General features: G+C 32.4%; 4 protein-coding genes across 5 annotated transcripts; 3 read left to right on the top strand and 1 right to left on the bottom strand.

The window, feature by feature from the left end:
• Positions 1-3,616: 3,616 nt before the first annotated feature.
• Positions 3,617-4,369, top strand: LOC113851290 (uncharacterized protein At5g39865-like). The gene has a single exon (XM_027481755.1). The coding sequence runs from the start codon at positions 3,617-3,619 to the stop codon at positions 4,367-4,369; it is 753 nt and encodes a 250-aa protein (XP_027337556.1).
• A 6,148-nt stretch (positions 4,370-10,517) lies between these two features.
• On the top strand, positions 10,518-15,021 carry LOC113850196 (probable inactive receptor-like protein kinase At3g56050). Of its 2 annotated transcripts, XM_027480614.1 has the most exons (10): positions 10,573-10,877; positions 10,965-11,103; positions 11,533-11,604; positions 11,718-11,861; positions 11,945-12,085; positions 12,252-12,652; positions 12,910-13,100; positions 13,192-13,324; positions 14,114-14,723; positions 14,821-15,021. In XM_027480614.1, the coding sequence occupies exons 1-9, from the start codon at positions 10,763-10,765 to the stop codon at positions 14,704-14,706; spliced, it is 1,929 nt and encodes a 642-aa protein (XP_027336415.1). In that variant the 5' UTR covers positions 10,573-10,762; the 3' UTR covers positions 14,707-14,723; positions 14,821-15,021. The 2 variants fall into 2 exon arrangements, with proteins under 2 accessions (XP_027336413.1, XP_027336415.1); XM_027480612.1 differs by having other exon boundaries at positions 10,518-10,877; positions 14,114-15,015.
• A 7,708-nt stretch (positions 15,022-22,729) lies between these two features.
• On the top strand, positions 22,730-23,254 carry LOC113851593 (non-classical arabinogalactan protein 30-like). The gene has a single exon (XM_027482110.1). It carries the CDS (start codon positions 22,730-22,732, stop codon positions 23,252-23,254), a length of 525 nt encoding a protein of 174 aa, XP_027337911.1.
• A 346-nt stretch (positions 23,255-23,600) lies between these two features.
• On the bottom strand, positions 23,601-25,881 carry LOC113851633. Its single transcript, XM_027482174.1, has 5 exons — positions 25,750-25,881; positions 25,535-25,679; positions 25,202-25,359; positions 24,801-24,885; positions 23,601-24,518 (listed from the first exon to the last, which is right to left on the bottom strand). The coding sequence occupies exons 1-5, from the start codon at positions 25,833-25,835 to the stop codon at positions 23,601-23,603; spliced, it is 1,392 nt and encodes a 463-aa protein (XP_027337975.1). The 5' UTR covers positions 25,836-25,881.
• Positions 25,882-26,058: the final 177 nt, after the last annotated feature.

Raw genomic sequence — 26,058 nt, 5'->3', positions numbered from 1 at the left:
TATAGGTCAAATTTAAGGAAGGTAGATTTGTCAGGCAATCACTCTCTCTGAGTGAGAATTTTGTAGATGAATATTTATTTACATACTCATAGATAAATATTGAGAAGATTATTATTCTTTATAGAAAATATACCTAGTCAAAAAAATATTTAGTATTTTTTTATGGTTAAGATTAAAGATTTTTAAACTCCTATGATCTCTTTAAAAACTTTATATTGTTTTTTATATTTTAATCTTAATAATTCGTAATAAGATTTAAGCATCAATGTTCTAGCTATTCCTCTCCCATGAATATTTGGAGATGCTGGCAACATGCTCTGTATGAAAAAGTTGCCTTTATTAACACAAAATTGATGGAAAACAAATCTGAGAAGGAAACTCCTCTGAGGGTACTACTTTGACAAACATACTCCTCTTGGCAGGGTATATGTTCAACTCAAATCTGAATACTTTCTAAATAGAAAATTAAATATTATTTTATCAATTTTTTTAACAATAAAATTTTTAAAGTTGATTATATATATATATAGAAGTTGTAATTATGAAAATAGCATGAATCATATTTGTGTGTTTTCATTGAATAAATGTTTTTTTCTGCTTTCATTACTACTTTTAAGAATATTTCAACTAAATCATATATAGATTAATAAAATTTGGTATAATTAATTAATATACTAAATTTTAAAAAATGATTATAATATTCTTATAAGTTTATTTCTATTTAAAGTTGAACTTTGTTATCATTTTAATTATTGAGAAATTAAAAAGATTTAATACTTGTGAAATATAAATATAAAAATTAAATATTTTTAAAACTTCGCAAAAAACTTATATTAAGTGCCATAAGAAATTTTATAATAGTTTTATAATAGATTGGGGGAAGTAATGAAAACTTTTCACGTTAGGTATTTAAAATAAATCTTAAAAAGTTTTATTAATATTTTCTTTTTAATAGTCAAAATTTATATCGAGGTTCGACATATTGATAAATAAAATCTTCATTTCGAACTCATGTGTTTTAATTAGCGGATGATGGAAGCCAAACAACAATTCCAAGCTCAACATATATCTATCATCAATACCTAGTAACCAATTGGTTTTGGACGTCGCTTATTATTATTATTATTATCGTGGTGATTGTCAACATTTTATTATATACAAATTATAATAAAATGAAAGATACGTCAGAAAAATCTTAAGATGTAACTTTTGGCTTACCCATTACTTGAAGCATGTCTAAATACAGATAGCTATCATAATTAATGGGTTATACAAATATTTATAATTTAAATAAATTCAAACAATATAAAAATTAAATTTGAGATGGAAAATAAACTTAAATATAAAAATAAATTTCAAAAATAATTAATAATTTAAAATTATACATATATACATATATGACATTTTCTCATGTGATCAATATTCGAATTTATAATGAATTGTTAACTAACTTTTTAGATTTAAATATTTAATTAATGTCATTTTAACACGAAAAATGATTTACTTTTAAAGTATAGTATTTTATTGAAAAACATTTACTATATTAGAAATAATGTATTTTTTCAATAAAAAATTTCTTCTTTTACATACTAAATATTTTAAAATATATATATATTAAAAAATTTTATAAGGGGTTTTGATTATGTGAACAACCCAGTTATAGTGTACTGTTTATCACTGTATGTAGACACATTTGTCATAACATGAAACAAACAAAATTATTTATGCAATAAATATCTATATATTTTAATATTAATTTTTCTTAATGTGCCTTTAAGTGTACACAATCAAAATACACATAAAAATGTTTATTATAAATTATAAAATTTAATAAATTAATAACATTAAATATGATTATTTTTAATAAAAATTTATTTATTTATTTATTAGTACATTGTACTCATTTAAAGAAATGATTTCAATGAAAATTTTCTGAATAAATACACATTTTAATTAGTCCTTCAAATTTTATCTGTCAATCACTTTAATTCTTTAACTTTAAAAAGAAAATTTATTTTAATCTCTTTCTGTATAAAATAATAAAAAAACTAAACTGAATAATTTAAAAAATATATAAAATAAAATAAATATTTTTTTATAAAATCAACAGCTAAAACGATTCATACTTATAGTTTAAAGAGTCAAAATAATTTTTTTAACCTTTTACTTTTCTGTCTTTTAAAAGTGATGTCAACAAAATTAAGAAAGAAACTTTAATTTGGATACCATTCGAGGTATGAAGGTTGAACTACATAGCTTGTCCCAATTGATTTGTTTCCTATACAATAAAAGTGTGTATAAAACAAATAAAAAGCAATATATAACTTAAAACGAGATAAATTTTAGAAATAATTTAATTTAAATTATGCATAAATACACACACCAAAGAGTGAAGAATCATTTCTCTCTATTTGATGGTTATGTTTTTCTCATAATATATGTATAATAAATTATTTGATAAAAAATAATTATATTGTTTCATTATATAAGAGTATGAAGTCTTTATTGGTACAAAGTGAATAATTCAATTCTTTATACTCCCGTCAAAAGCATAATAAATAATATTTATTATGTTAACATTTTATCATTACTTTTTATAATTATGTAATCTAAATAATTAATTAATATTAATTAAAATAAATTTAAGAAAATCTAACAAATTAAACTCTAAACTTAAATATCATGAAATCGCAATTAATTTTACCATTTCCTTTTTTGAGACAAAATCCAGTTCTTATCCATAAATTAATCAAATAAAACATCCTATCTTATCTTTTTATAAAAATCACTATTAATATTTTTTTAATTACAATTTTTTATATACAATAATTATTAAAAAATATATTCATATCTATTATAAAATTTATATTAATGAAATATTCACTTATTATTTGTATGAATAAATATTTTTTAATATATAAGTAATTAATTTAATGCCGTAAATATTTTTAAAATGTTAAATAAATTTATGATACATACTTTTTTTATAATCTGATTAATTAATTAATTATTACCAAAAACAAAGAAAATTCTTTTTACCACGAAAAAAGTAAAAAATCTTCATTACTTTCAAAATCAAATCTATTTACCACAAAATTAATTTTAATAAATCAAAATTTTAACCAAAAATGAAATATTCTGAAAGCCAAAAAGGGTTTTAACAGGGTAAGAAAATATGATTCCAAAATAAATAGTATAGATAATGACAATTTTGATATATTGTCAAATATGCTCTTGCCGTAATATCACTGAAAAAGATTTTCTTTGACTAAAATAACAGCTACGTTAAATGCTATTTTTTACCGATGTATTATTAGACATATTAAATAAACTATAATAGTGAAATTTATTGATTCATTTTATTCCAAAGAGTGATACGTATCAATTTTCATTACTTAAATTTTTAATTAATAATAAAGATTTCATTCACAAATTTAAAATTTTAAACTTATATTTCTTATTTTCTATTTCAATCAATTATACTTTTATATTTTTTAACATATGTTTAATTAATAATTTATATGAGAAATTATATAATATTACAATGAGTTGAGAGTAAAACAGTACCTTCTTTCATACAAAACCTCTCTTCTCTTTTTCTTTCTCATTGTCGTCAATGTCAACATGGTTATCATGGCGTGTCAGAAGAATCAAGCGTTCATCAACATCACCGTCACCGTCGCCGTCACCTTCACCGTCACCAAAGCCATCACGATCCCGTTCATGCAGATCATCGTGTTCTTCCTTCAAAGACATTGAAACGCTCCTTCGACCCGAATCCGAATCACCATCTCCCAAATCTCCCTCACTCTTCCGCCGCCTTCGCGTCGCCTCACACTCTCTCCTCCGCTCGTTCAGCTCACGCGCCGTTCCCTCCTCCCTTCCTTCGCCGCCGCACTCCGACCACTCCTCTGTCGTCCTCTACTTCACCAGCCTCCGCATCGTCCGGCGCACCTTCGACGACTGCAAGGCTGTCCGCTCTATTCTCCGAGGCTTCACCGTCGCCGTCGACGAGCGAGACGTCAGCGTCGACGAGCGGTTTCGCCAGGAGCTTCAGGAAATCCTCGGGCGCCACAACGTGCCGCTGCCGAGTGTGTTCGTCGGCGGCACCTACATCGGCGGCGCCGACGAAGTGAGGAAGCTTTACGATAGCGGCGAGTTGCAGGAGTTGATCGAACGGTTACCGAAGTGTCAGGGAAAAGCGTGCGAAGCGTGCGGAGGTCTGAGATTCGCTGTGTGCTATGAATGCGATGGAAGCCACAAAGTGTATTGTGAGAAGAGTGGGTTCACAAACTGTTCCTCTTGCAATATCAACGGTTTGATTAGGTGTCCTGCATGTTTCTTCGTGAACTCGCGACCCACCAAATAATTCCCTGTTTTGTAATATATCCTTCTTCTCTCTCCTCTCTGCTGATGAATGATGATAGAATACAGATGATTAAACGTTTGATTAAGTTTTTTTAAAAATAAACAAACAAATTTCAATTAACTTAATTTTAGATTCAATTACTTTGACGAGTCAAGCGTAATTTATATGTTTGTCATTAAAACCTCGTAAAAATATTATATTAATAAATTTAATCTGTGTTTTAAATTTATTTCGTTTTGAAGAATGAGATTTAGTAAATGGTTTGATTCAATTTATCTGCATCATTAATTGCATGAGTAATTAATGAAAAGGGAAAAATAAATAAAAACAGGAAAAGTATATTGAATTGAGGGATATTCATGCATATATAAATTGGAAATTTATTTGTAGATGCAGAGATGGAAGCACATGGAATTGAGGGAAATTGAATTGAATGATATCATGCTTCATCGTTTAGTATGACGTATGAATCTCATTGTTGCATTCAGTGTATATACTTTGAAATGGAAGGAGTTTCATTGAAAAGAGAGAATCCAAACCCATTCAATTAACTCCATAAGATAATTGAAATTTTGTTTTTGAAAAATAATAACCATTGAGTACCGGTTAAAGAATTAAAAATAAAATCTTTGAATTAGAAAACATAAAAATACACTTACTCTGTAATTTTTAATAGTCTGATATAATTATCAATAAAACTTATTATTTATACCTCTCTCTTTTTTCCAATAAATAACCGTTTATTCTTTTGTCATTGTATAACAAGTGGGCCGAGCAGTAATTGGGCTTTCTTTTTGTGTTGGCCTACTTCTTTATTTCCTTACTAGTGGGGCGAGGTTTTGTTTGCATTGGCCCAGTTCAGTTGTAGACAAATTTTGAATTCACTCATGTCACCGATCAAGACAAAAAATAAAAATAAAAATAAATAAACTCTCATCTCACCGATAATAATTATGCAATCATTTGTTGACCCCAAAAAAAATTATGCAATCATATGTATGATCATTGTAATTATTCTTTTAAACACCCCAAACATTCGTTTTAAAATAAGCAAAGAAAATTTGGATTTAGCGTTTGGAAAGTTTCAATCATATTTTAAGTTAAAATTTGTCTATTGTAATTTTGTTTACATTATGGTTTAGAAATCATGAACAAGAAAATCAAATACACTAAAACGTAATTTTTCTACATATAAGACAGTCGAGCATTTAGTTCAGTTATGAATATTTTTAAATTTTTGTCAAATAGCTAGAAAAATGATTTCTAAAATGAATTAAATTAAATAGTATTTATAAGATTGAACTGCAACTTAACTGGGGGCCAAGTTCCGTCTTGTATTGTGTTAGTCTTAAAATGCAAATTCAGGTATCAAATTGTCACTGTATGTTTCTCAAAAGTCTAAGATATAGCATAACTGTCCTTTTTGTTGAATGATTATATTTGTTTATATATGTAGCACATAAGTACTAATCCTTAAAACCAGTTCCCTTGTATTTTCAAAGGGAATAGTAATAGTGAAAGCTTATAAATTTACCCAATTTCACTGTATCAAACACACTTAAATGTTTAACTTAAAAAATAAAGGAAACAAAAGAGCATAAAATATATACTCTAGATATATGTATATATATGTATATCAACTTCACATTAAGTGTCTTATACCATTTTGGCAATGTTAAATAATTAAATGCTAAATTGCAGCTTCAATTTACAAGTGCAGAAAACAAGTCATCAATTTTCATATTAGATGAAAATGGTGACATCAAATAAAAATATTCAAGTCATTTTAGGGGGTGGACATGCTACCAAATATGTTGAAGCATCATCATTAAGTAATAAATAATCTGCCTAGTCTTGTAAGTGGTTGGTGTTCTAATCACCTAACGAAAAAAATGCATTTGGTCTTAACAATTGAATGATTTATAAGATGATATTGGTCACAGATATCGGCTTTAAAAAGAGTTGGTAGTACTGGCAGAAACTGAACAAAGTCGTTTAGAACTATAAAATGTATAATTATCAATGTTCAACACTTCTTAGCACACAAATCTTTTAAGGTAAGTGCTAAAAATGGAAAATAAATTTATCATTATTAGGACAATGTTTAAAAAATAAAACAATTTGTTATATAATGTTATTAATATATTTTTAATGTGATTTTTAATATTTAAAAAATTAACTAGCATTCTTAAAATATTAATTAATAGGAATTTTTTAACATATTTTTATCATTTGAATAAATTATATATAGAACTTATTAAATTAAAAATAAGACTAAATATATAAAGAGTGAAACTCCTACTATTTAGTGAATCTTATATAAATTCCATTCATTCATAAAAAAAATTCTATTAATAGCAATTTGTTGTTAATTAATAGCCATGTTATGACAACAAGCAGAATGTTCTGGTTGTAGGTAAAAAATTGCAAATAGATGAACATATAAAAGATTTCAAGGTGTAAACGTTTTTAAAGAGTAATTTGACCTAATATAAATTTTATTAATAGTCTTTTGGACAATAGAAGGAAGGTTTATGACTTTTACAATTAGCAATTTTGAAAAATCCAGTCATCTCTTACATTTGTTTTTCTAGACTTCACTACTTGTGAAAACGAAGTTATGTTATTTACTGATAATTAAGAAATACGAGTTAACAAAAAAACAAACTATGTTTTCATGAGAAAATATGCATATTAAAAAGTTTTATATTTATATATTTTTAAATTCCTCTAATTTAGATAATTTTGTATTAACTTTTTCTTCTTCCTCTTTTTTTATCTTTTAAACACCTTATCTTTTTTAAATTCTCATGAAAACGTAATTTGTTTTTTTATGATTAATAAAGCACCATATCTAAATGCAGACTAAACACGTTTATAACAGTCATAGGCAAGACAAGAAACGAAAAGAAAAAATAAAATATTTATAACAATAAAATAATAATCATCAGTCGAACCTTGAATATATTGTAAAATTAGAAACTATTTTTTCAACGTATATATCCAAATACAAAAAACTAAAAACTAAAAACAGATAATTAAGTTAGTAACTAACTTCTAGATGTTGAGACCTGTTTACTTTCTTATAGTCATTTTTATTTATATTAATTATACCCTAATAAAATCTAGGTGGGAACTAATTTTCCTACATAAACTTTAATGATTTTCAAGTAAATTAATTATAATGAAATTGTTTTGAACTGCTTCATTGATTCTAGGTGAAATGACTCACTTTCTGACAATCGTTTTATTTGGCGAGAAAAAACTAAATTTTTAATAAATTATAATTAATAATTAAATGTGTTAAATAAAAGATTATATAATTAATATTTTCCAGAATAAGAGATGAATGGCATAGTGTGTAAATACCCACCTCTACGGTACAAGGTATTAAGGTAGTTGGTATGTCAACAACCATATACAAATTAAGTCTCTATCGTTTGACATTAACAAGTTTATGCAAACATCATTCTTCCAAATTTTCTACAATCGATTCCATGTTCATCGTAAGCACAAATTTTGAGTACATCGATCTCATGAAAATTTATGCAAAAACTAATACCAATCAATTTATTACCAAATTCATACACACACGTATTGACGTGTGTTATCTGAACTTTTTCATTAAATTAATTCTATTTACTCTTTAATTTGTTTTAATTCAAATAAATCTTTTGTTTTCCTTTAATTTAGTGTTTTTTTTTTTCATTATCAATGGCTATAATGACGTATATATTTATAAATCACCAATCGACCAATCAATTAACTGAAATTTTGAAAAAAATTTAAATTTAAAACTTTAGCTTGCTTTTTTATATTTTGATTTTTTAACATTAACTCAATAACATCTCATCAATTAAGTGTTTTTTTTTTTTAATATCTCATCTATATTTGAAATACCATCCAATTAATACATGAAATACTCACACACACATTCCCTGATTCGTAAACTAATTATTATTATTTCGAGGTTAATAAGAAGAATGCAGAAAGTTGTTAAATACCCATTATAGATAAATACAAACTCTATTCGATTTTTTCGCAATACTTTTTAAAGATTTAACTTAGTGGGTTATTCTAAAAAATAAAATAAGATTAAAAAAGTAGTCGATTATAATCTTTTTAACTTTTCAATTAAGTTAAATAATAAAAAATGTAAAGTTTAAATTTAAAACTCATTTTAAACAAAAGAAATCTATATAAAAAAGATAGATACTTACGTGCATCATCTACCAAATAAATAAATAAAAGACAAATAAGTCACATTAATTTCAATGTTCATAAATTCTTAACCGTTAATATTTTAAGATGGGCATGTGCCGTAAGTGATGAGAAATTGCAAGTTTATTTTTAAAACAGAAAATTTATAGCTATTTCATCGAATTGAGTGCGAAACTCATAAATAATGTTATATATTTAAAGTGCTATAACGCTGTTTCAAAGTCGTTCGTCATCTCTTTAATTTGAAAATTATAATTAAGTCGGCGATTATCTTCAGATTTACGTAATCGTAAGCTGCATAATTGATTAATCCATAAACTGTGTGATTGGATTAATGTTGGAACTTGGTGTTCTTTAATATCTAATCTGATCCTAGCTCCAATTAATCTCTATCAGTTTCATCTTAATGAGTTTGTTTTTGGGTAATATCTTATGATTTCTTGTATTTCAAGAAGTAAAGTTGCGTACGTTAATCTTAGTTTATAAGGCTATTAGACATTGATAGATAAATAAGAAACTAATTTTCTATTCGAATATAATTTTAATTTTTAAATGTTTCTCGTTCTCTTTTGTAAAATCCACGTTTTGCGGCTAAGTATTAATGTGTAATTATATCTCATCATATATGATTTATTTTTTTTAATTTTAAACCACATGTATATTTCATTTAAGATAATTATATTATAAATATTATACAACTATATTTATTAAATTTTAAATTCAACTAAATACTGTTCACGTAGTATTCGGCAAATCAGAAAATGGCCCACACAAAAATCCAAACAGCATGGTTATTTTATTTTTATGAGTGCAAGTTCTAGGCAAAATCGGCTACTATGACTAATTTAATTTATACCAAGTCTTAGGAGGGAGAAAGAGACAATGTTTTTATATTATTATCATCTCATATCATATTCTACACACACAAAAAATGATAGTTTTTCGAAATTTAGAACAGAAGACAGACAATTAATAATAATTTATTTTAAAAAATATTTATTACACTTTACAACTGTAATGTAATAAATGTATAATTTTTTTATTTATAGATGTTTAAACTCAATTTTAAAAACTCAGATTAATAACGTTCTAATTTTTTTAATGTAGTTTATCTGTTAGCTTTGTTAGTGTATTTAAATTATCCATGATTTTAATTTCTCAAAGTTTTTAAAAGTTTGATATTTCAATAATTATCATTCCCTTTACAACACTAGCAAATGATTGAATATTGTTAAGTTTAATTTATATGTATTTTTGAAGTAACTACTTATATTTTATTTTTTATCACAATTTTGAAAGACAAATGAGAAAATAAATAAAAAAAGGAAATTTCCTTACAGGCATGCATCTAATAATTATCGTACAAACAGAGGCAAAGGTGTCACTGCTCATGTTCTACCCTGGTTGTCGCTAGTCAGCACCGTTCGGTGCTTGGACCCATTCCACATCGTCCACTCTTCTTCATAATTTTTATTATTAGATATATTTTACACGAATTTCACAAGTGAATGAAGTAAGATATATTTTTAAAATAATATGGTATAATATGATGGTAGAATTTTATTACACTGCAACTAAAATGACTTTATATTAATTAGAAAGGTTTGAAGATAATATTTTGTTTTAACGAAAGGAAGGAAAATAAAATATATTATGAATAATAATATACTTATTTGGAAAATTTAATATATTGATATATTATTATTTAATTATAAATTGTTGTATGTTAGAATTATTAGTTTTTATAATAATTAGTTTAAAAGTTACATTTATTTTATGTTTAAATTGATTAACAGTATGAAATTATTTTTTGATTTAAAATTTAATTTGTTTCCTTCTCCTATTTTCTTTTTATTGAACAAAAAATTATTTAGTTATAGGAATATTTGTTAATAATAATAAGAAGAAGAAGAAGAAGAAAATTACCATAGTGAGGGAACGCGTTTTCAAATATTTTGCTGGTCTAAACTCGTTTGCTTGGTGTCAGAACATGGTTTGGAAAACACCCCTTTTGCCTATTTGACAATGTTTTCGCAATTTGCTCTCTTTCGATACCTTTGAAGAGTTATTCATTGGGATTCAACTCTGTCTCTGTTCAAGTTCGGTTTTTTGAAGAAAAACTCTATCTGGGTCGTGCTTTTTTGCCCCAGTTGACGTTTACACGCAACAAGAATGAGCAAAAACTGGAAATTCAGCTGCTTCATGGATCTTAAGGGAATTCTGTGCCTTCTGACTTTGTGTTTGTTGTTTCAGAACTTTCATTTGTGTTGCTCTTTGAATGAAGAAGGTATGGGAATTTTAGTTTGAGGAATCATGTATTCTGATGAGGTTAATTGTGGGGAAAATAAAGCTGAGAAGTGAGTTCTATGTGCAGGTAAAGCTCTTCTGAAGTTGAAGAAGGGAATAGAAAGTGACCCTTTTGATGCTTTGTGGAATTGGGTTGATGATGAAGTAGCAGCTAACCCCTGTAATTGGTTTGGAGTTGAGTGCTCAGATGGAAGAGTGGTGGTCTTGTAAGTGCTGATTTTGTGATCTGTTTTCAGAAACTCAATATATGTACTTTTCTGTTCTCTCATATGGCCAGAGAGACAACATTTTGTATTGATCATATGAGAGATCCAAGCTTCAAATTTGTACTTCCTCTCTCTCACTCTCTGTTATTAGCAAAAGTGTTCGATGGGGATTTAGAGACTTTGCTGCAGAAACCTATCATAATAATATCTCCTCAATTGAAATGTGCCTTGGTCTTGAATCAACTCATCAATTTCATCCATAGACGCTTTATAGTTTCATTTCAGATTTTGAAGACCAGTCTCCTGTTAAATCAAATAACTAGTGTTCATATTGTTGGTTAGATAGTGTGAATAGTAGCTAGCATTCTGTTTGTTGTTTCATTAAAAATTGTGGAGTTTTTAATCATGAAAATATATTTTGTTTGGCAGGGATTTGAAAGACCTTTGTCTTAGAGGAAATCTGGCACCCGAGCTTGCGAACCTTGTTCACATAAAGTCCATGTAAGTAATTGCTTGTTACCAATTTGCATTGTTTATTGCAGATACTTCCTTAATAATTTCAGTTTTCAAATATTTTCAACTCTAATAATGTTGTGGTGAATATGTGGCCGCAGAATTTTGCGGAACAATTCTTTTTATGGAATCATCCCTGAAGGAATTGCACAGTTGAATGAATTGGAGGTTTTGGATTTGGGCTACAACAACTTCAGTGGACCACTACCTGCAGATCTGGGGAACAATATTTCGCTAACAATCCTGTATGATAATACTCTTTGAACAGTTCAATTTTTATTTTTTAAAACTCTTTTCCTATTGAGTACTCATTTTCTTCTTTTTGCAGTTTGCTGGACAACAATGATAATCTTTGTGGTTTTTCTCATGAAATTAATGAATTGAAGATACTTTCTGAATATCAAGTAGATGAAAACCAACTAACTGGTGCAGAAAAAATGTCAGCTTGCACAGGAAAATCCTTCACGCGGTATGTCATTAAGCATCTGAAATGGTCTCGTCTAGTTTAGTTATAGCCATGACAGTCTTTCACATTTTTATGGTTCACTGGTTCAGTGGTTCTATGTATTGTAAGTTGTGTACATTTATTCCGTTATATTCCTTAATGTTAACTATTCTATCATTCTTTTTTGAAGGCATGTTGGCCAACATGAAAAGGGTCTTCGAAGACTACTGCAATTTCGTATTCGTGATCATGAAAGTCCTTTTAATCGTGCGGCTGATTTTCCTGATAGTCCTGCCCCATCTCCTTCAGATTCCCCACCTGCGTCACCACCATTGAATCAGAATCCAGCTTTCCATGATCGAAATCATTCTGCTTCTCCTTCTCCCCAGGCTGAACCAGGCTCTGCACCACAATCTAAAAGTACCTCATCAAAGAACCATCATGTAGTTATTTTGGGTGGAGTTGTAGGTGGTTCTGCATTTCTTATCATTTCAATCATTGGCATATATCTCTGTAAAACCAACAAGGTAGCTACCGTAAAACCTTGGGCCACGGGATTAAGTGGACAGCTTCAGAAGGCATTCGTAACAGGTAACTCTAAGCAGTTCTGTTCTTTAAAATTAGTGAAGCAATGGCTGAAAACAGTAGTTAGCGTACACATGAACACTGCTTCAGGATTCTTGAATTGAGAAAGAGAGAAGATAAACTTAACTTATTTTCACTGAGTCCTTGCTTATCCAATGGATCTAGCTTGAATGATTGCACTCCCTAGACTGAGCTATTTTATTTATGTATCACATAGACGATTTCTGCCTTTGTACAAGCATGACAGGGTTTTACATTTTCAGGCGTGCCAAAACTAAAGAGATCGGAGCTTGAAGCAGCATGTGAAGATTTTAGTAATGTAATTGGTACTTCATCCATTGGAACAGTGTACAAAGGGACTTTATCTAGTGGTGTTGAAATAGCTGTGGCCTCTGTTGCAGTGACTTCATCCAGAGATTGGTCAAAGACTTCAGAAGCCCAATTTAGGAAGAAGGTATCATCGCCAAAACAATAAACAAAATTATTTGTAGATTCTCAACTTAGCAATGCATTGTGGCTGACATTTTAAGCAATTATGGTTTCAGATTGACACATTATCAAAAGTGAACCACAAGAATTTCGTAAATCTTCTTGGATATTGTGAAGAAGATGAGCCTTTCACCAGAATGGTGGTTTTTGAATACGCGCCAAACGGAACACTCTTTGAGCATTTACACGGTCAGCACCTATTTTGGTGTTATTCTTACATAGAAAGTAGTATCCCTATTTATGATCAACAACTTCTAATTTGTTAGTTTTACTTACTTCCAGTTTCTGGTCAAGTTTTCCACCTGTTGATACATTCAGTAAATGAAGCTTGTGCTACTATTCTAATTAAACGTGTAGTTATTTAGATTAGGACTAATTTGTTATCAGTATGAGTTTTGCTATAACATCATTTCTGATCATTGAATATTGTCAAACATTTTAACACATTAGATTGATATCATGAGGTAGACATAAATAGACAACGACAGATTGGTTTGACCACCCAGTAAGGCATTTTCTCTAACTTCTTGTATATATTATATAATAAAGATGCTCTTGTCTATCAACCATTCAACTTATTTAGGTAGGTTTTGCTGCAGCATGTCAGCATAGTTTAGAACTTAAGGCTATGTAGGAGAAGCCCAAATAAATTGCAGATATCAACTAACCATTTTTATAACACACATAGCATCTCAACCTCCTACTTTCCAGCAGTGAGGGGTACACTGTTGGTAGTGTAGCCAAAGATAGCTTGCTAGATTAATAACTCTGCAATTAGGTTTTGTATTATATTCATGTGAGAAAAATTGAGCTTACAATATATTGGAATTTATATGCTTTCTCCCTTTCTAGTCTTTACTCCCCATGTTTCCTTTTATCTTTCAGGAACAAGAATAGTTGCTTTTAACAGATTCTTTTGGCATTATTTTGATGTTTAAGTTGGAAACTTGCTGATGTATTCGGTCTTGTGAATTTCAGTAAAAGAAGCTGAGCACTTGGATTGGGGAACAAGACTTAGAGTTGCCATGGGCACGGCTTATTGCCTACAACATATGCACCAGTTGGACCCTCCTGTGGCCCATAGTAACCTGAATTCTTCAGCAATTCAACTCACTGATGATTATGCCGCCAAAATCTCAGATTTGGGTTTCCTAAATGATATAGCTTCAGCTGAGAAAAAAGTTACTGCTAGAAACCACACTGACATGACATTAGCAAGTAACATTTACAGCTTTGGTGTTATATTATTTGAAATGGTAACAGGCAGGCTCCCTTATTCAGTGGATAATGATGGTTCACTTGATGACTGGGCTGCACACTATTTACAAGGGGACCATCCCCTCATACAAATGGTGGATCCAACTCTAGCATCCTTCCAAGAAGAACAACTAAACCAAGTTGCTGCTTTGATTAAATCTTGTGTCCATCATGATCAAAACCAGAGACCAACAATGAAAGAAGTTTGTGTGAGATTAAGAGAGATAACAACAATAACACCTGATGCCGCTGTTCCTAAACTTTCTCCACTATGGTGGGCAGAGCTTGAGATTTCTTCGGTAGATGCAAGCTGAAACCGGTAAATCAGATTGTAAGTATGGAGTTGTTACCATTCTCATCCTTTTTCTATCGGTGATGACATAAAAAAGTATTCACCTGTAGATTGATACATCTTGTGTCTATTGTAGGAGAGTGCCAAATCACATGTACATAAGGGAGATAAAGAAAAATGTGATTTTTTCTTTCTTTTTTTGGGTGCATGGTTCAATTATGGTTTATTAAATTGCATCAAGAAAAAAGGTTCATTCATATACAAGTTAATTTCATTTGCTCAGTTTATTTGGTGAATTAAAAACTTTTTTAAATTATATTTCTTACCCATTTCTCTTCCCACTTCCGAATTTACTATATTTTTCACAATGCTATAATTTGATCTAAGCAAAAGTGTGAGGGTCTTTAATTTTCACTTGTTAGAAAGTTAAAATAAGAGGGTTAATGTTGAAGGGTGGGAAAATTGATGTTTAATAATATTAATGGATAAGTCAAAGTCTTATGGAGGGGCCTGTTAATTTTGAAATATGAAGTATGAAAAAGGTTTGTCATCAAATAGCATCTATAATCTGGCAGGCTGTGGCATTGCAAATATAATAATGGACGGCGGAAAATTTCTATGGGCAGTTGCTTCTGCATGCAAGACAAATGCATTTTGACTTGAAGCACTTGTTGCAAACGGCAATTGCTTTTGATAAACGACAGTTGGCAATTGAGTTTGACATTCTTGACACAGCCTCTTGCGTTCTGCCCATCATTCTAGAAAAATAAAATAAAATTCAACGACCCCAAAGAAGGCCTGGTCAAAAAGTATGATATACTTTATTTTACGATATAAAATTTGATGGTAATAAGAGAAAAGAGTATATAATAAACTTTGGGCATTTTATAAATTGGCATCGTGGCTTTTAAAATCTTATTTAGTCATCCGATTATCTCACTGATTGATAATTTCCTCCGATATACAATTTTAATTTTACTTTTGTATGACATTCGTACTGTTTGTTAAATTGTTCATTAGAATACTTGTTTGTTATCCTTAATAAATAACTAAAGTTTGGAAATGGTCATATATAAATATATAATGGTACTGATAAAAAAAATGCGATGATTTAACAGTAAAATTTATTTTAATTTTTTGTTATTATCTTATTTTACTATTAATTACATATATATTAATATATATGAGGTAGCACTTTCTTAAATTAATATAAATTTAAAAATTCTTACATCTGATTTTTCATATAACTTACATTTATTGATAAATAAAAAATATTCATATCTAAAAAATCCTATTATTAAAGTTAATGTTAAATAAAAAATACTTGAACATATTGATTTAATGTTTTAGTTATTTATAGATTTTATTTAATATTTTAATTTAAATACATATAAAATAAAGATTTTGATGAGTAATTCAACGAACGATGCATTTACTATACTAGCGAAAGGTTAACATCGTGCCAGGTTATGAGTTAATGACACTTTTCGAGAAGACCAATCGATAGAATATTCGTAATTTATGAACTAAAAAGAAGGAGCTTAAATTTTAATTTGTATAAGAATCAAAGTTTGGAGCGATAACATATCCTTTTTACTTTTAATTAAATTGTTAAATTGAATAAATAATGTAATAATATGTTAAAATAAATAAGTAATTCAATTACAAATCACTTATAAATTGACTTGATTGTTTTCATTTTGTTAAACATTTACGTTAAGTGGTTAAATTAGGAAAAATGATTATTGCATAATATGTTGGGCTCAAATGCGGAATAACTTGGACGTGTAAATTAAAATTCTGACGTAAACTAGTGAGTAATAATTCAGATCTAATAAATAGATTTAGCAGCGCAACGGTGTAACTTGTAAAGTGTGCACTGGAATACTTCTCAGGAAAGAGAGGTGGATCACAACAGATCACTTAAATACCAAGTCTTTCCTTAGCCAGAGCCTTTCCAGTTACAACACTAATACAAATAACACACTTATCCAGCAATCCAACAATCAGCCACGGAAGGATAACAGAAATAATTCTTTTCTGATGTGGAAGATCAGACTAAACTGCAACCACAGAGCATACTAAGAATTATTTTAACTGAATAAAATAAGCAGATAAAGAACACCAATATTTAACGTGGAAAACCTCCAATGTGGAAGAAAAACCACGGGACAAACTCTGAAAAATATTCCACTATATCTCGGGATATTTACAATATCCTTTCAACACTCTATCACACAAGAGATGTAAAATATAGTGTACCCAGTGAGACCCACTTCCTATTCAAATATTACAAATTTTGTAATACCAAGAAGAAATAGAGATGATACCCACTCTAGTGTATTTTTCTCACACTCTTAGGATTTACTCAACACTCTATTTTTTTTTCTCTCACAAACACTCTCAATGCTTGATGAAACCTTGTTCGGTTGATGCTTGTGTTGCACATATCAATTTCATTCACGGCTATTTATAGCCAAATGAGTTTACTGTTAACAAATAAAATATTATTTGTTTAGGGAGAGGGTCAAAAAGGACGGCACCGAAATGTAAATGTGCTGGACCTCACAATTCTCCCCCTCCAGCACAAAGGTGCACTCTTGGAATCTTCACATGCGATCCATGCTAATCAGCTTGGCACACTGTTTATGTTTTTCTCGTGCAACAACTTTCGTCATCATATCAGCAGGATTTTTATCCGTGTGAATCTTATCTAGCTTGAACTCTTGTTCTTCCACTGCCTGACGCAGCCAATGATATCTGACATCAATGTGCTTCGTGCGAGAGTGATACATCACATTCTTACTTAAATCCAGTGCGCTTTGGCTATCGCAATGGATAACGTACCTTTCTTGCTCAATTCCTAGTTGTTGAAGAAACCTCTTCAACCAAAGCATTTCCTTTCCTGCTTCAGTCATGGCAACATACTCAGCTTCAGTAGTTGACAAGGCCACACATTTCTGCAATTTGGATTGCCAAGATATAGCTCCCCCTGCAAAGGTAAACACAAGTCCTGAAGTAGATTTTCTACTATCTGGGTCACCTGCCATATCTGCATCTGTGTATCCTTCAAGAACTGGGTTAGGTATTCCAAAGCTCAAGCACATATTAGAACTACCTTTCAGATATCTCAAGATCCACTTCACTGCTTCCCAATGCTCTTTTCCAGGATTGGAAAGATACCTGCTAACAACTCCGACCGCATGAGCTATATCCGGCCTCGTACAAACCATGGCATACATCAAACTCCCGACTGCTGAGGAGTATGGAATACCCGCCATAGCTTCTTTTTCTTCTTGACTTGTAGGACAACTTCTTTTGCTGAGTTTGAAGTGATTGGCCAACGGTGTACTAACTGGTTTAGCCGTCTTCATGTTGAATCTGTCCAGAATCCGATTCACATACCGTTGCTGCGATAACCACAACCTCCTGGATTTTCGGTCTCGCATGATCTGCATGCCCAAAATCTGTTTTGCAGGGCCCAGATCTTTCATATCAAAAAACTTTGACAATTCTTTCTTCAAATCACTAATCAGCTTTGCATCCTGTCCCACTATCAACATATCATCTACATACAATAGAAGAATAATGAATTTATCACCTGGAAATGTCTTGACAAATACACAATGATCTGCATCAGTCTTGGCATATCCATGACTCGCCATGAACGAGTCAAATTTCTTATACCACTGTCTTGGAGCCTGTTTCAAACCATACAAGCTCTTCTTCAATCTGCAAACCATGTGCTCCTTTCTAGTCTCCTCAAAACCTTCTGGTTGCTCCATCTAGATTTCCTCATCAAGATCTCCATGAAGAAACGCAGTCTTCACATCTAGCTGTTCAAGCTCTAGATCCAAGCTAACCACCAATCCGAGTATAACTCGAATAGAGCTCATCTTCACAACTGGAGAGAAGATTTCATCAAAATCTATTCCTCGCTTTTGTCCAAAACCTTTTACGACTAAGCGAGCCTTGTACTTCAACAGCTTGTCACCATCTTTCTTAAGCTTGAACACCCATTTATTTTTCAAGGCTTTTCTGTCTTTAGGGAGCTTGACCAACTCATAAGTATCATTTTTCACCAGGGAATCCATTTCTTCTTGCATGGCTTTCATCCACTGGGATTTATCCTTGTGAGTCTGAACTTCTTCAAAGTTTTCTGGCTCCCCCTCTTCAGTGATGGTAATATACGTCGAACTAGGGTACTTTGTAGATGGCTGCTGTGGTCTACTTGATTTCCGAGGTTGAGGTGGAGCTTCTGAGTTTTCTTGCTCAATACCTTCATCATCACCATCTTCTATTGCTGGCTCATTATCAACCCTAAGTTCTCCATCACACTCTCCCTTTACTGTGACATTTTTAGGAGGAACAACTGGTGTAAGATCAACCTTACCACCTGGTTCTCTGATTTTTGGTGAAGCAGAATCCGACATAGTTTCTTGCTCATGGAACACTACATCTCTGCTTCTAATAACTTTCCTATTTTCTGGATCCCATAACCTGTAGCCAAATTCCTCATCTCCGTAGCCCAGAAATATGCAAGGAATGGCTCTATCATCAAGTTTTTGTCTCTGTTCCTTACTCACATGAGCAAAAGCTTTGCATCCAAACACTTTCAAATGAGAGTATTTAACATCATGTCCGGACCATACTCTCTCAGGGATATCAAAGCCCAAAGGAATAGATGGAGATCGATTAATCAGGTAGCTTGCCGTTAGAACAGCTTCTCCCTAGAATGGCTTAGGCAATTTTGCCATTCTTAACATGCATCTTACTTTCTCCATAATGGTTCTATTGATTCGTTCGGCCACACCATTATGTTGTGGGGTTCCAGGTATCGTCTTCTCATGCCTGATGCCATGCTCAGCACAATAATTCTTGAATTCACGGGAAGTATATTCACCCCCATTATCCGTGCGAAGACACTTCAAAGGTTTACCAGCCTGTCTCTCCACCATTGCATGAAACCTTTTAAAGCATTGAAAAACCTGGTCCTTCGTTCTTAAGAAGTACACCCACAATTTTCGTGAAGCATCATCAATAAACGTCACGTAATATCTGCTACCACCAAGACTCTCCACTTCCATGGGTCCACATACATCAGAATGAACCATCTCCAAAATATTCTCTTTCAGCTTCGACGTTTTGCTGAAAGACACTCTATGATGCTTGCCAAACAAATAGTGATCACAAGGATTTAGCTTTGTATTTTTGGCAAACGGGATAAGAGACTTTCTTGCCAAAATCTGCAATCCTTTTTCACTTATATGAGCCAATCTTTTGTGCCACAAATTTAGCGAAGCATCATCCTCGACTGCATTCAATCCGCCCTTGATCAGCTTCACTTGAGTTTTATACAACGTTGAATTTACTGTGCCTCTAGCAACCAACAACGATCCTTTGGTAAGCCTCCACTTGCCGTTACCAAAATGGCTGTCGTAATCAGCTAGATCCAAAGCACGCACAGAGATCAAATTCAGACGCAGATCTGGCACATGACGCACATCTTTTAGTGTTATTGTGCATCCTGTATTGGTTTGAATGCACACATCACCAATTCCCACAATATCTGCGATACTGCTATTGCCCATCTTTACTTTACCAAAGTCTCTTGCTTTGTACACAGTAAAGAAGTCCTTGTGAGAAGTTGCATGATAAGATGCTGCTGAGTCAATGACCCATTCATCACATGAGTCTATAACTTGACACTCTTCTTCTTCTTCAACAGAGAGTACTACCACATCTCCAGTTGTCACAGGGGATGCAGTATTTTCATCGTCATCCGATCTAGAGTTTCGTCGATCTTTCTTCTCTCTGTTCTTCCAGGCTTTACAGTTTCTTTTGATGTGCCCTTCTTCACCGCAGTGGTAACACTTAAATTTTCTTCTGGGCTGAGACTGTGACTTATCTCTGGATTTGTTACTTCGTCCTCTGCTCTTACTTCTCCCCCTGTTCTCTGTGACAAGGGCATGGGAACTGCTTGTCCTAGAGTCTTTTCTCCTTGTTTCTTCATTAAACATGTTGTCTTTGACTTGAGACAAAGTCAATTTTCCTTCAGGAGCAGAGTTGCTTAATGACACCACTAGAGTCTCCCAGCTATCTGGTAAAGAACTCAAAAGTAACAGCGCCTGCAATTCTTCATCAAGTTTTATTTCCATGGTAACTAGCTGGTTTACCATGTGTTGGAAATCATTCAAGTGTTCTGCAATTGATCTTCCATCCTGATATTTTAAATTCACCAGCTTCCGAATAACGAAAGCTTTATTCTGTGCAGTCTTCCTCTGATACATTTGTTCAATTTTGTTCCACAGAGTCTGGGCATTCGTCTCTGTGGCAACATGGTGGAATATGCTGATATCCACTCACTGCCTAATTAAACTGACGGCCTTCCGGTGTGTCTTTTTCCAATCCTCATCCTTCACGTCTTCTGGCTTTTGATCTCCCTTTTCCACAGGATCATACAAGTCCTTGTAGAAAAGTATGTCCTCCATTTTTGGCTTCCAAATGGAGTAGTTTGTTGCTGTCAGCTTCACCATGGTACCTACGTTCTCCTCCATTTAATTTACACTCGGTGATACAGAGCCCAACTTAAGCTCTGATACCACTTGTTGGGCTCAAATGCGGAATAACTTTGACGTGTAAATTAAAATTCTGACGTAAACTGGCGAGCAATAATTCAAATCTAATAAATAGATTTAGCAGCGCAGCAGTGTAACTTGTAAAGTGTGCACTGGAATACTTCCCAGGAAAGAGAGGTGGATCACAACAGATCACTTAAATACCAAGTCTTTCCTTAGCCAGAGCCTTTCCAGTTACAACACTAATACAAATAACACACTTATCCAGCAATCCAACAATCAGCCACGGAAGGATAACAGAAATAATTCTTTTCTGATGTGGAAGATCAGACTAAACTGCAACCACAGAGCATACTAAGAATTATTTTAACTAAATAAAATAAGCAGATAAAGAACACCAATATTTAACGTGGAAAACCTCCAATGTGAAAGAAAAACTACGGGACAAACTCCGAAAAATATTCCACTATATCTCGGGATATTTACAATATCCTTTCAACACTCTATCACACAAGAGATGTAAAATATAGTGTACCCAGTGAGACCCACTTCCTATTCAAATATTACAAATTTTGTAATACCAAGAAGAAATAGAGATGATACACTCTAGTGTATTTTTCTCACACTCTTAGGATTTACTCAACACTCTATTTTTTTTTTCTCTCACAAACACTCTCAATGCTTGATGAAACCTTGTTCGGTTGATGCTTGTGTTGCACATATCAATTTCATTCACGGCTATTTATAGCCAAATGAGTTTACTGTTAACAAATAAAATATTATTTATTTAGGGAGAGGGTCAAAAAGGACGGCACCGAAATGTAAATGTGCTGGACCTCACATAATAAAAATCGGACATCTTTCGTTGTCCTCTTTAATTTAGAAGAGTATTTTTAAAACGTGTAAATCTATCTAAAAAAGATGAAAAATAAAATACACATGTATAGTATCATATTAATTATTTGATGTTAAAATAATGGAATTATTAAACTAGAGTTATGTTTGGTTTGTTAAGACATAATTTAATAAGTAAAACAATACATCTGATTCCATCAATTTGCTAGAATGATGGTATGTACATAACAAACTAAAATTTACAAAAGTCATCTGCGTACTTTACCTTGTGTTAATTTTGTTTGTATAATCCGTGCTAGTTAACTAGTAGACTATTAACTAGTACTCTATTATCACAATGTTATACTCATATGCACCTAAATATAACATGTAAACATGAAAATATGAACATGGCAAAAGGTGGCCTTCACGGATGGATATAAACTATGAAATTTATTGGCAGCATAGAGGAAGGCACGTTGATCTACATTTGATCAATTAAATCCAAGTCCACACACTACCAATGATCCATGAGCTATATATATATATATATATATATCAATCTATCAAATGTCTCTTCAATTGGGAAGCCTTGTCTTTGAACTCTTCCTAGTCCCTTCACCCCTGAAGAAAATGGCTGGTAGGCACTTCAGTATCCTTTCTTTCCTGCTTCTGATGGTGGCTTTCCCTTATACAGAAGCTAGTGTAGATGTTCCAAAAACAACAGAGAAGAAAATAGCGGTGGTGGTGGAAGCTACTGTTTATTGCCAGAGCTGTGAGCACTTTGGAACCTGGTCTTTGATTGGAGCCAAGCCCATTTCTTCAGCAAAAGTAAGTGTCACATGCAAAAGCTACAATGGTCATGTTAGCTACTATAAGGTCTTTGAGACAGACAAAAGTGGATACCTTTATGCACCACTGGAAGGATTCAAGATGCAGCATAATATACTTGATCATCCTCTCCATTCTTGCTATGTGAAGCCTGTTTGGTCTCCTCTTGAAAGTTGCAACCTTCTCTCTAATGTCAATTATGGTCTGAATGGAGCTCCACTTCGTTATGAGAACAAGAAGTTGCACGGAAGCAACTACGAGGCTGTTGTATATGCTGCTGGTCCCTTGGCTTTCCGTCCCTCTGATTGCTCACAGACTCATAACTAATGTCTCAAACAAACGCATTGAGATTCACTTGATCATTATTTTGTTGTTGCCTATGATTTGGGTCTATATATGATAAGTATTCATTCTGAAAGTGTTTACGTTTTGATATTTTTTTGGTGTACCTTTTGGTATTTTTCTGTATTAAACTAAATTGAAATGTTACTGTGGTTCAGTTCACTTAAATCGCTCTCTTTTTCAATGCGGGTTTTAAGATTTCCTTAAGCATAGAAAGAGCGTATAAGTCAGAAAATTTGCTATAAAAAGGACAACTGAAACCTTTCATTTGAGTACACACAATCAAATTCTGCTTACAAATTAGAATCAGCACTCGGCAATCACCTTATTCCTAAAAATTCAGGGGCATATTAAACATCTTGTTTATATCGTCCATGGCTTCCTTTGTGAGGAGAGTTGGCTCAAACAAATCAGATTCCTTTGACTTTCCTGCCAATTTTTGGGGTGGCGGTGGTGGTGGACCTTCTTGTTCCATGTGATCATCATCGTCAGCAAATATTGAAAACCCACCAATGTCCTTTCTACTATTGCTTTCGGGTGCTTTCTCCTGCTTGGTTGTTCTTCTTCTTCTAACAAAATCTATTGGCTTTCCAAACATGTTATTTATGTCATCCATAGCTTCCTTCAGGTTGATAGTGGGGTCTACTAAACCATGGTGGCAAACATTTTCCACCTCTGGTTCATCCAAAATTGTAGAACCAACAAATCTGCAAACGATTGTATCTTCTCTGAACTTTGAATTTCGAGAGCTTTCAACATCCATATCACTAGACTTTTCAGAAGGAATATCCTTGGGATGGGGAAAAACAAAGCCATTTGGTTGAGAAGCTGAAGTACAACCTTCAGACAAATTCACATTCACATCACTGCTCTCAGAATGTACTTCATCATCAATATATATCTGGAGTGGTTCTTGGGGAGGTTGGCTAGCTTCAGCCCTGTGCTGAAGTGATAAGGAACTGGATGGTTTGATTCCACTATCCAAGTTTTCATCAACAAAAACTTCAAAATCATTATTTGTACTACGATCTTCTTTTGAATGGTTTTTATGTGATTTCCTGGCTAATGGAACAGTCTCTAATGGCTCCCGGAACATGCTGTTAATGGCATTCATGGCCTCCTTCATATTTATTGTAGGGTCCACCAATCCATGATGGCATGCATCTTCTGCTTCAGACTTTCCAACCATGGCAGTGTCAACAAACTTGACTACAACTGTATCATCACCACGAAATCTGTTGCTCTCATCCTTTTTAGTTTTTATGCATTTATCATCAGCTACGCCTTTAGCTGCAGAACTCGCAATTTGGGGTCCCTTGTGCATACCCTCAACACTGCATGCTCCATTGCTTCCCTCGGCCTTCTTGTCAAGAGAAGGGATGCTCTTTGTGGACAGAGGCCTCCTCGCACCTCTTGCTTCCTGATGCTGTAGGATATTCTTCAAAATGAGCCTACTGAATATCACTAATAACCCACAAAGAGATGTCTAAAACAACATAGATGAGCACCTAAAGAAAAAGCTAGTCATTACCTGGATTTTCTTGTTATTCCTTCGCTCCTTGCGTTGAAGAAATTGTTCAAATGATTTCTGCAATTCATCTAGAGGCTCTGCGAGGCTGTTCAACAGAAAAAGGCTAGGTAAAGAAGACTTTTGAAAAATCTGGTCTAAATAGGCATCCAGTATCAATTAAAGTACTCAATAGTCATTTGCTTGCAAATCTGCTAAATTGAAATTATGAGAAACAAAAATTCATTAAAAATTATGCATACAAAGCATAATCTAACAGCAATTTCATTTGTTTGTCATGACACTGCAACTTTCAAAGAACCATGTTTACTTCTGTTTGCGTGAAGTTCATTGCTAAGTTATATCCTTATTCATGTAATCAACACAACATTCAAAACAAGATGGTGATTACAGCAATAACTTACTTTTTCACTCCCAAATGGTACATTTTCTCTGCTTCCTCATACTTCTTGCTCTTCTCGTAGTAAAGAGCATATGCTTGGTAGAATTGACAACGTTTTGTCCCAATATGATTAACCTCCATGATTTTCAAAAGAGATTCTGGATCATCCACGAAGTCCATCTACCAATCAGAGGGGAAAAAATAACTAACCATTTCATCATCCCTTTGTTTCAACTTAATCAAAAAGCTCCTAAATCCAAAAATAATTACACCAAAAGAAAAAACTTTAGCCTTCATTTCCCAAGCCCATTTCTTCAAATCACTAAAAAAATGGGGGAAAAGGTGTTTGGGTTACCAGGTGGAGCCAAACCCGAAGATAGCGCATATCGTTTCTGTAACGCCGATCGAGCTCGAAGGTGTGGGCGCATTTCTGCAATAACTCGGGTAATTTTTCGTTTAGGGTTACGGGTGGAAGAGTATCCTTCATCTTTCGGATCGCTCTGCATCGTTGGAAATGAGTGAGTATAAAGAAACCTTAACTGAACAGAGAAAGAGGGAATGGAGGGGTACCGAAGCCAAGGTAGAAGAGGGTCTTTGCCGGTGTAGGAATTGATGTCTGAGATTAAGGAAGATAAGAGTTCATCGACGTTCGCCATTTCGGAATTGAAGCTACGGCGGCGGTAGCGGTGGTTACACGGTGGACCTTATTTGAATTTGAGTCTGGGCGGCTAGGAGACGCTCGTTTTCCATATTTAATTGAATTTTATCCTTGTTTGGGCGTAGGTGATGGGCTAGCCCAATTTTGGCTCCAAAATGGCTTGGCCCAATAGCTTCGGCACCAAATGGATTAGCCTTTCTCCATAATTTTTACCTACTGCT

Source organism: Abrus precatorius, unplaced genomic scaffold, assembly GCF_003935025.1.
Source record: "Abrus precatorius isolate BTA unplaced genomic scaffold, Abrus_2018 Scaffold9, whole genome shotgun sequence".
Classification (NCBI taxonomy): Eukaryota; Viridiplantae; Streptophyta; class Magnoliopsida; order Fabales; family Fabaceae; genus Abrus; species Abrus precatorius.
Note: the sequence above shows the minus strand (reverse complement) of the source record. Positions and strands in the feature narration are given on the sequence as shown.

Bases quoted from the DNA above. Each gene is read 5' to 3' on its own strand.
- LOC113851290 (XM_027481755.1), top strand. From the start codon at position 3,617: ATGTCAACATGGTTATCATGGCGTGTCAGAAGAATCAAGCGTTCATCA.
- LOC113850196 (XM_027480614.1), top strand. From the start codon at position 10,763: ATGAGCAAAAACTGGAAATTCAGCTGCTTCATGGATCTTAAGGGAATT. The intron at 11,104-11,532 runs GTAAGTGCTGAT...TTTGTTTGGCAG, and splicing joins GATGGAAGAGTGGTGGTCTT to GGATTTGAAAGACCTTTGTC. The intron at 13,101-13,191 runs GTATCATCGCCA...TTATGGTTTCAG, and splicing joins AAGCCCAATTTAGGAAGAAG to ATTGACACATTATCAAAAGT.
- LOC113851593 (XM_027482110.1), top strand. From the start codon at position 22,730: ATGGCTGGTAGGCACTTCAGTATCCTTTCTTTCCTGCTTCTGATGGTG.
- LOC113851633 (XM_027482174.1), bottom strand. From the start codon at position 25,835: ATGGCGAACGTCGATGAACTCTTATCTTCCTTAATCTCAGACATCAAT. The intron at 25,360-25,534 runs GTAACCCAAACA...TCTGATTGGTAG, and splicing joins TTCGGGTTTGGCTCCACCTG to ATGGACTTCGTGGATGATCC. The intron at 24,886-25,201 runs GTAAGTTATTGC...TCTGTTGAACAG, and splicing joins TACCATTTGGGAGTGAAAAA to CCTCGCAGAGCCTCTAGATG.